This window comes from Ceratina calcarata, unplaced genomic scaffold, assembly GCF_001652005.2.
Source record: "Ceratina calcarata isolate Rehan_Ccalc_2016 unplaced genomic scaffold, ASM165200v1 scaffold61, whole genome shotgun sequence".
Taxonomy (NCBI): domain Eukaryota; kingdom Metazoa; phylum Arthropoda; class Insecta; order Hymenoptera; family Apidae; genus Ceratina; species Ceratina calcarata.
In genome coordinates this window covers 75,889-85,662 of record NW_017177343.1, presented here as the reverse complement: position 1 = coordinate 85,662, position 9,774 = coordinate 75,889, and the positions used below count along the sequence as shown (strand labels likewise).

Genomic DNA, 9,774 nt, shown 5'->3' with positions numbered 1-9,774 from the left:
TCGGAGCACATCTATACAAGCCAATTTAAGTACGATTTTTTTTCATGCATCGATAGATAGCGAAAGCTAAGATACAGCAGACAATTCAAAATAATTTGTCGTGCCTGGAATAAACACAAAATTGTTGGTCTTGATTTAATATTAATACTTATAGAAAATCAAGGTAGGAGCTGGCAATTCGCTAAATTAATCTCTAATAATTTAATAAAATAATATATACAATATAATAATCTCTAATAATCCATTAATTTAAAGTTTACTATTTTTATGCAATGTTATTAATATCAGTAATAATTTTAAAGATTCTGTTTCTTCTATAATTTTATTGATCACTTCACTCATTTACACGCAATATTACATGTATGATATAATATGTAGAAGTTCGAGAATTCATATGTTAAATAAATGACTGATCATATATTGTATAAAGAGTTAAAAATCTTTCTTTCGCTTTTTCGATTCATCTTTCAGTTAAAAGAGTATTAGAATTTACAAGATGATGATCTAATCACAAACTTACTTGAGTTTAACTTATTTTTGTTCTGCAGTACTGTAGTAATTTCGTATAATGTTTTTACGCTGACTTTTCTTGAGCGAATGAGTCTGAACCGAAAAGTACATACTGTAGATCAGGGCTTCTTAAACTTTTGTCATTCACGACCCCATTTATGATTGCGAGTTACCATTACAGTCGTCAAAATTTTGCTACGCGACCCCATTTGGGGTCGCGACCCATAGTTTAAGAAGCCCTGCTGTAGATAATACATATTGTTATTTAACGCTTTTCCGAACGCAAGTAACGACAACATACGTAGGTAGTTCTTTGCTTAACTTCAATCAATATTTTCTTGGAATACTTTCCTGTATAATCAGTTATTTGAATGAGCGTTGGCTTCAAGATAATAAGTATTGCAAGTTACACGTAGAAATTTTCCTTGTAATTGATGATAAGTTTCCGAAATTACATTTCCGTCGCTACAATGCAGCTGCTACTGTCACATGCATGACAACGTAGCAGTCACACTAAAATACGTCGGTCATAACATGACAGTGAGCTTACAGGCACATACTTTATAATTATACTAGCCTTCGTTGTCGGTGGGTTAGGGAGTTTAATGTTATTGTTTTTTAATTCTTATACAATTGTCAGTGATACCTGTTAAATTCTAAAGACGAGACTCCTTTTCTGCGTTTTGTTACAATCGGTTGATACTTGGCTACCCGCATGCACCATTTACGATGACACTGCTCACAACAAATACTAGAAATAAGAATCGTAAGGAATAATAATTAATACAGAAGTGTGCATTGAACGTAGCTTTTCGAAAATTAATATCCATCGCGATCTTCCAAAGAATAATTTGAACAAAATAACGTTATTTTTAATTCGTACTATTCTATAATGTGCTAGACATATACGTGTTTCTTCACAATTAAACTGTATGTGTTCAGTTTTTCAGGAAAATACGAATGCCAGTGCCTTCGAATTACCCTTTTACAAAACGCTTGGTAAATACATGACACTTATTGGAGTGAATCCGTTTCAAAATAATAAAGTCAGTCTGGCACGAGTAATCCCACTAGTGATATTTATCATGAGCGGTTTCGGTCCAATGGTATGACGAACAAAATACGTATGTTTTAATTTCATTTAATAGCTACTATCAATTACTGAGCACAACTTGAACAACACTGAGTGAACAAACATCTCAGAAACAACATACTTCTGATACAACATAATTCAACAGTACATAAGAATGTGGGAAACCTTGTACAAAAAGGACTTCGATCGATTCTTCGAGGACGCACCGCAAGCACTTACAGCACTTCTTAGTACTGTAAAATTATTGAATGTCTTCTCAAATAAAATGCGTGTAAGTATGAGCATGTCAAAAACAGAACGTATGCCTATACTATTGAGAGAAGAGTGTTTTTACGTACGAACTGTTGTAATTATCAAGCATTATATTACGCATATTTAGTTTAAATATTTATTCAATTATATAATACGGGGAAGGCAATTAATGAAATCAAGTCTAGAAATGAATGTGTTAGATCAAATTACCAACGAAGGAACTACACTTGCGACTATATACAGGAGTAAGTGATCGATTCGCGATCTTAATTCCAAACAAATTAATGAAGGATAATTCGTTCCAGAATGTTTGTGGCTAACGGTGACACTATTTGTCTCGCTTTCTTTATATAATCCTCTTGTGGATCTCATCGCGCCATTAAATGAAACACGGCCACGGCAACACTTGTTTCACGTGAATTACTTGTTTCTAGACGAAATGGAATACTTTTGGCCGGTGTTCGTGCATTTAAGTTTCGTTGCTGTCGCGACCGTGATAATCATAATCACCATAGATTCGTTATACATTGTTATAATACACCATGCTTGCGGAATGTTTGCGGCATGTGGGTAAATATGATTTGATTCTGTTCATTGGATAGGAAGATATTATAATGTCATCGCAATATACAGATGTATAGTTTGGAAGCTGCAATATTCAATTTATTCAATTTATTCAATTGAATCGTAATGCGAAACACGTGTTTCTAGGCACCTTGTTCAGAATGCAACTGAAGATACAGTGGAGAGGAAAGGTGGCATCATCGATGATCACGGATATAAAGAATATAATCGATGCATAAACGTGCATTACGAAGCTCTTCAGTTTGTACTTTTACTAATAAGAGTAAAATATAACAGTTGATATAATTTAATTTAATTTTACCTATGACTCGTTCATCACATTTGAAGATTTTACGACGTCCTCGATGTTTGTTGCCGCAATTCGTACTTGATTCAAATGGGTATAAATATGATGCTCGTCAGCGTGACAGCTGTTGAGGTATTGCACTTATTTTTTGTAACAATATATATTGCTACATATTAATTAGGGGTGTGCGGGTACCTGAAAATTTGGATCAGACTCAGATCGGAAACTTCTTCGGGTTCGGGCGGGATCCCCAAAGTTTGTCGAGCACATATACAGGGTGTCTTAGAAAAAATGCTGGAGCCCATGAAAGGTGATTCTGTAAGTGTTTCTGAGCAACTATTTCCTTTGGCGATATGCAAAGTGAGGCACGGTTTTTGAATTATTAACGAAAAACACTGACCAATAAGAGCGCGAGCGCCACGATCCAAGCCAACCTATCCATGACTGGGCGCGGGGCCCACGCGTATTCTCATTGGTCACTGTTTTTCGTTAATAATTCGAAAATCATGCCTCATTTTGCATTTTACTAAAGGAAATTGTTGTTAAGAAATACCTCCAGAATCACTCCTTTTCGGCTCTAACACTTTTTCTGGGACACCCTGTACTTGTTCGAGTATCCGAATGTCAACTGAACTCGACTTGAGACCAGCGTTGAGATATTTTTTCCCTCACGGCTCGCTTCCCCTGTTTTTCGCCCGTATTTCGATCCCCACTACTATTCTCCTGATGCGCCTTCGCTGACATGCCTAGCATACCCCCATCAAGTACCAGTCCCCACCATGGTCGCGTCGTCCCCACTTTCCGGCCGAGAGAAAAAATATCTCAACGCTGCTTGAGACACACAAGTGAATTCGTCAGCCGTCACTGCATGTGATCGCGATTATACACCATACCATATGAAAACACTTTTAAATTTAAAAATATAAGGTCAGTTTGAAGAATCATGTTGCAAATATAATGACGGCTTTCGAGTTCAGTTCGGCCCTGCTGATATCCAAGTCCTGTAATTACGGATGCGCGAACTATATGTGCTGGTCAAACTTTCAGAATGAGAGGCTTGAGTGTCCCCATTTCTGGGTACCCGCACATGCCCTAATATTAACCATCATCGTATAAAGATGGGTGTTTTGTGTCTGATGCGTTTTCTCTATATTTGAATTTCAGTAAAAACTGAAAAAATTTAAACGTCAAAGTGTTACTTGTTATTTTGTAGTGAAATCGATATATGTATTTCAGAAAAAAATACACACACATTGCTACAAATAATTGTTTAATACAAACAAGCCAATATTCGAATTTTGCCTGGACACAAATGACTCACCTTTACACAGCAAGATTTAAAGGTGTAAAATACATTGCCATACGACTATGTAAATACAACGTAACAATAATCATTTAGGTAAATCACTATTGGAAAGAGGCAATAAAATGTAAATATCGATTTTTTAGCTAGTTATATTCTTTGATCGACCGGCTGATGTTATCAGACTTATTTCATACCTTGCGGCTCAACTGTTTCATTTGTACATGATAAGTTTACCCGGACAACGGTTATTGGAGCAAAGTTTGGCAGTAACTGATAAAGTGTAAGCATCCACAAACTAAATCGCGAATTTCTTATAAAAATTTAACGAAACTTAAATTCTTCTTGCGACAGATGGTTTTCCAGATGGTACGAAATACCTGTCAGGGCTCAAAAGATGCTCGTTTTGATGATATTGAGGGCCAATAAACCGTGCGTATTAACAGCAGCAGGTCTATATCAAATGACAATAGAAAGTTTCGGGATAGTATGTATAATAAAATATGAAAAATATTATTACCTTATTGTTTTATACAGAAAAGTATGAATGACTACTAACAATTGAATTTCTTTCGTTTCAAGACTGTTAAAGCATGTATGTCGTACTTCGCAATGTTCTTATCAGTGAGGGAATAGTTAAATGTAAAATCGTCGATAGTAAGATATTTCGCGATTCAAATGTTATATGTATATGTACGTACATACATTTCAGCGAAGATTCTATGTATAATTATAAATGTAAGTAGTATATAAATTATCATAATAAAAGAAATGTAGCGTGTACATACTACATATTTTACACAGATATGAAGTAATTTGTAATTTTTAGATAAAATTTTCACGTTTCTACTTTTTACACTTGTATCATTTATAATTAATTATAAGGATTGCAAAATTTCTTTCACAAATGTGCCGAAATTACCATGACTACTAGACATCGTCTAAATAGAGAAGAATTGAATACAGGGCTATACAAACTCCTTAATATTACAGGTACAAAGGAATATAGTAGATATTATCATAGACTTACTCCAATATAATCTACTACTTTACATTTAGACGAGCCTTAACGTTTGATCAAATCGATACGAAATAAATGTATTATATATCCATATTGGCATTCCTGGCAATTGCACGTTTATAGACGTAAAAGACAAGTGCATGATAATCCTCTGTACACTCCCAAGGAACAATGAACTCCCATGAATGACAAGTTTTATTTACGCGTAATTGGATACATCGAGAAACTTTGTAAAGTCGATTTTCATATCAGAAATGTTGCAGAATATAATTACGAGTTTTCAGCCTTAACTTGTGATCGACCACTGAGAAATTGCAATTTCGTTAGCGACTATGTAACTACCGCATGACGTCACGTTGGAGTATGTCACAGTCCATCATTAATATTACTGTTATTTCATAATTCCGCGGATATTGATTGTCGGTTTGCCTATAGTATTCGTAGGGTTAACTTAATACTATTGTTATATCTTAGGGCTGTTAGTGATATCTCTTAGACCTTTAGATAGAGGCGATTCACAGTCTCTAAAAAACTTCTACTACAATCGGTTGCTGCAATATACCATCCGCGTTAGTTAAAAAGATGTTCGGAACGAAAACTGGAAACGTGGATAGTAAGATATTCCTTGATTAATAAAAAAGAGATAGAATAAGTGTAGCTTGATTTTGAAATATGCTAATAGAAAACAAACTTCAAAAAAACTTAACATTAGTTGCCTCTAGTATTGGCATTGAACTATCATATAAATATCAATTGCATGATGTTATTACTACTTATATTAGTTTCTAAACTCGTATTGTACTATCCATGCTTCGAAACATAAGTTTTAGCGTCGGTACTCAGACTTTCAGGAACGTGCGGACATTTCCAACGCGTTCGAATTATCTTACTACGAAACGCTTGGACATTACCTAACTCATGTTGGGGTACATCCATTTCAAGATGAAAAAGAGAGCGTTGTACGATTGACTCTGCTAGTAACGTTCTGGATTACCGGTATCACTCCGATGGTGAGGTCAAATTACTTTGTTTTTTAATGCTACCACCAATTGAAAAATTTCAAGAATAAGAAGGGTAAATGTATGAAAATTTGAGAGATAATGACCGAAATGAATAATTTGGTAGTATATAACAATTTGGGAAACCATACGTAAAAAGGACTACGATAGGATGTTTGAGGATTCACCGCAAGCACTTACAGCACTCATTAGTCTTGTAAAATTGTTAAATGTCTATTCAAATAGATCACGCGTAAGTATGCATGTGTGAAATACTTTCTACATTGAGACAAGTGTAATTATCGAACATATCATATACATAGTTTCAGTACTTATTCAATTATATAATACGGGGAAGAAAACTAATGAAGACAGACATCGAAAGGAGGGTGCTAAACGACATCACTAAGAATGGAACTGTGCTCGCGGATATTTACAGGAGTAAGTAATTAAATTATCGATTAAATCTCGGCTATTCGTCTTTTCTATCAAAGATTCATTGCGTATATAAATTGATGAATGATATTTCTTCTAGGATGCTTGTTACTTGCTATGACATTGTTTATCCTTCTGCCATTGTTCAATCCCATTATGGATATTTTAGCGCCATTAAATGAAACTCGGCCACGTCAACACTTGTTTCACGTCAATTACGTGTTCATGGATGAGATGGAACACTTTTTCTCCGTATTCGTACATTTAGGTGTTGTCGCAGTTGTGACCGTGTGGTTCATAATTAGTATAGATTCGTTATATATTATTATCATACATCACGCTTGCGGAATGTTCGCAGCATGTGGGTAAATATAATGATTTGGATTACTTTATTCGCCAAATATCAGAGTTCAGCTTTTCTCATGTGTTTAAATTAAAATCTAAATGTTGTTTAAATTATAAATACAATCAGTATTCTTACCGGCACCACAATCTTTCGCTATTTAATGAACTTCGAAATTGTAAAAGTATAAAATACACGTCACGCTTTGTCGTTTGATTATTTAAATAATTATTATGATAAATGGTACAAAGCGTACAATCTGGCACTGCCTATATTTTTTTATATCGAAATCTACTTATATTTTTTACATACCGTGCTTACCAAAAGTTCCGGGGCATCTGAATAATTTTTGAACGGTTTGACATATAGGATTGGAATTCGTAGGGGTACAATGGGATCATAAATTCTATTATTTGGCCACAGGGGCACCCACGGTGCATATATTTAATCTTGTTCCATTAAAAGTCCGTAATTTCTACTGGTCTGATAGTTCTAGTGTTATTTCATTTGTTAATGGGTAATTAATTAGACCGTAATCAGAAACACACGTATTCTATATAGGTACATAGTTCAAAATGTAACCGAAGAAATCAAAGATGAAAAAAATTTCACGGGTACTTACGAATTCGAAGAGTATAACCGATGTGTCATCGTGCATTACGAAGCCCTCCAGTTGGTATTTTTGCTCATGAAACTGAAATAGTAATGATATGATGCAATTTAATTTAACTACAGTTTCCTTATCATATTTAAAGGTTTTACGACGTCCTGAATAGTTGTTGCCGAAACTCGTACTTGATTCAAATGGGATTAAATATGGTAATCGTCAGCACGACAGCAGTTCAGGTAAAGAAATTTTCTTTCCCTCTGTTTTGAATAAAATATACTTCACGATGTTACATTAATANGCCTATAGTATTCGTAGGGTTAACTTAATACTATTGTTATATCTTAGGGCTGTTAGTGATATCTCTTAGACCTTTAGATAGAGGCGATTCACAGTCTCTAAAAAACTTCTACTACAATCGGTTGCTGCAATATACCATCCGCGTTAGTTAAAAAGATGTTCGGAACGAAAACTGGAAACGTGGATAGTAAGATATTCCTTGATTAATAAAAAAGAGATAGAATAAGTGTAGCTTGATTTTGAAATATGCTAATAGAAAACAAACTTCAAAAAAACTTAACATTAGTTGCCTCTAGTATTGGCATTGAACTATCATATAAATATCAATTGCATGATGTTATTACTACTTATATTAGTTTCTAAACTCGTATTGTACTATCCATGCTTCGAAACATAAGTTTTAGCGTCGGTACTCAGACTTTCAGGAACGTGCGGACATTTCCAACGCGTTCGAATTACCTTACTACGAATCGCTTGGTCATTACCTAACTCGTCTTGGGGTAAATCCATTTCAAGATGACAGAGAGAGCATCCTACGATTGATTCCGCTAGTACTGTTCTGGTTTACCGGTATCACTCCATTGGTGAGGGCAAATTACTTTGTTCTTTAATGTTACTACCAAGTGAAAATTATCAAGAATAAGAAGGGTAAATCGATGAAAATTTGAGAGATAATGAACGAAGTAAATAATTTGGCAGTACATAACAATTTGGGATACCATGCGTAAGAAGGACTACGATAGAATGTTCGAGGATTCACCGCAAGCACTTACAGCAGTCATCAGTCTTGTAAAATTATTAAATGTCTATTCAAACAAATCACGCGTAAGTATGCATGTGTGAAATACTATCTACACTGAGAAAAGTGCTATTATCAAACATATTATATAAATAGTTTCAATACTTGTTCAATTATATAATACGGGGAAGAAAACTAATGAGGACAGACGTCGAAAGAAAGGTGCTAAATGACATCAGTAAGGATGGAACTTTGCTCGCGGATATTTACAGGAGTATGTAATTACATTATCCATTAAATCTCGGCTATTCGTCTTTTCTATCAAAGATTCATTGCGTATATAAATCGATGAATGATATTTCTTCCAGGATGCTTGTTACTTGCTATGACATTGTTTATCTTTCTGCCATTGTTCAATCCCATTATGGATGTTTTAGTGCCATTAAATGAAACTCGACCACGTCAACACTTGTTTCACGTCAATTACGTGTTCATGGATGAGATGGAACACTTTTTTATTGCATTCGTGCATTTAGGTGTCATCGCAGTTTTGACCGTGGTAGTCATAATTAGTATAGATTCGTTATATATTATTATCATACATCACGCTTGCGGAATGTTCGCAGCATGTGGGTAAATATAATGATTTGAATTACTTTATTCGCTAAATATCCGAGTTCTAGTCTAATCACGGACGCTTCCGCTCGTCGGCCATTTTGGATTTCTAACCAATCACGCTTCATATTAAAACAGAGCGAATTTCAAAATCGTAAACATATCAAAAATTATGTTCTCGGAGTTTAATATGCGTGTATATGCGTGTTCGGACTAAACAATAGGTCATCGTACTTCCAATATGGCCGATGAATGGAAGGCGCAAACAGCGACACATTTAACCGGTCGGAAGAACACAACTTATGTTTTTACATCATGTATTTAATCTTGTTCCATTAAAAATCCGTAATTTTTACTGGCTTGATAGTTCTAGTGTTATTTCATTTCTTAATGGTTAATTAATTAGACCATAATTAGAAACACACATATCCTATACAGGTATATAATTCAGAACGTAACCGAAAAAATGGAAGAAAACAATTTCACGGGTACCTACGAAGAATATAACCGTTGTATAGACATTCATTACGAAGCCCTCCAGTTGGTATTTTTGCTCATGAAACTAAAATAGTAATGATATAATGCATTTTAATTTAACTATAATTTCCTGATCATATTTCAAGGTTTTACGACGTCCTGTATAGTTGTTGCCGAAACTCGTACTTGATTCAAATGGGATTAAATATG

General features: G+C 34.6%; 3 protein-coding genes across 6 annotated transcripts in view; all 3 read left to right on the top strand.

Moving 5' to 3' along the window:
• Positions 1-1,188: 1,188 nt before the first annotated feature.
• On the top strand, positions 1,189-4,823 carry LOC108630001 (odorant receptor 13a-like). Of its 4 annotated transcripts, none has more exons than XM_026817741.1 (10): positions 1,189-1,276; positions 1,461-1,616; positions 1,749-1,874; positions 1,983-2,100; positions 2,161-2,425; positions 2,567-2,680; positions 2,768-2,858; positions 4,176-4,312; positions 4,384-4,516; positions 4,612-4,823. In XM_026817741.1, the coding sequence occupies exons 2-10, from the start codon at positions 1,518-1,520 to the stop codon at positions 4,663-4,665; spliced, it is 1,137 nt and encodes a 378-aa protein (XP_026673542.1). In that variant the 5' UTR covers positions 1,189-1,276; positions 1,461-1,517; the 3' UTR covers positions 4,666-4,823. The 4 variants fall into 4 exon arrangements, with proteins under 4 accessions (XP_026673542.1, XP_026673543.1, XP_026673541.1 ...); XM_026817742.1 differs by having other exon boundaries at positions 1,221-1,276; positions 1,453-1,616; positions 2,290-2,425; XM_026817740.1 differs by having other exon boundaries at positions 1,221-1,276; positions 1,453-1,616.
• Positions 4,824-4,828: 5 nt separating this feature from the next.
• On the top strand, positions 4,829-7,790 carry LOC113464945 (uncharacterized). Its single transcript, XM_026817755.1, has 9 exons — positions 4,829-5,411; positions 5,525-5,663; positions 5,894-6,060; positions 6,176-6,301; positions 6,372-6,489; positions 6,584-6,848; positions 7,388-7,498; positions 7,582-7,672; positions 7,782-7,790. The coding sequence occupies exons 2-9, from the start codon at positions 5,633-5,635 to the stop codon at positions 7,788-7,790; spliced, it is 918 nt and encodes a 305-aa protein (XP_026673556.1). The 5' UTR covers positions 4,829-5,411; positions 5,525-5,632.
• LOC108630004 (uncharacterized) overlaps positions 7,771-9,774 on the top strand; it is a 7,709-nt gene continuing 5,705 nt past the window's right edge. Inside the window, exons 1-7 of the mRNA XM_026817754.1 lie at positions 7,771-7,920; positions 8,151-8,317; positions 8,433-8,558; positions 8,629-8,746; positions 8,841-9,105; positions 9,526-9,627; positions 9,711-9,771. Of these exons, the coding sequence (XP_026673555.1) occupies positions 7,890-7,920; positions 8,151-8,317; positions 8,433-8,558; positions 8,629-8,746; positions 8,841-9,105; positions 9,526-9,627; positions 9,711-9,771 (870 nt within the window). The 5' untranslated portion in view covers positions 7,771-7,889. The remainder of the gene's footprint in view (positions 7,921-8,150; positions 8,318-8,432; positions 8,559-8,628; positions 8,747-8,840; positions 9,106-9,525; positions 9,628-9,710; positions 9,772-9,774) is intronic.

Excerpts from the sequence above, each read along its gene's own strand:
- LOC108630001 (XM_026817740.1), top strand. The coding sequence starts at position 1,240 with ATGACACTGCTCACAACAAATACTAGAAATAAGAATC. Across the intron at positions 1,277-1,452 it reads AAATACTAGAAATAAGAATC|TTTTTCAGGAAAATACGAAT; the intron begins GTAAGGAATAAT and ends GTATGTGTTCAG. Across the intron at positions 2,859-4,175 it reads TCAGCGTGACAGCTGTTGAG|CTAGTTATATTCTTTGATCG; the intron begins GTATTGCACTTA and ends TCGATTTTTTAG.
- LOC113464945 (XM_026817755.1), top strand. The coding sequence starts at position 5,633 with ATGTTCGGAACGAAAACTGGAAACGTGGATA. Across the intron at positions 5,664-5,893 it reads GAAAACTGGAAACGTGGATA|ACTTTCAGGAACGTGCGGAC; the intron begins GTAAGATATTCC and ends GTCGGTACTCAG. Across the intron at positions 6,061-6,175 it reads TTACCGGTATCACTCCGATG|TATATAACAATTTGGGAAAC; the intron begins GTGAGGTCAAAT and ends ATAATTTGGTAG.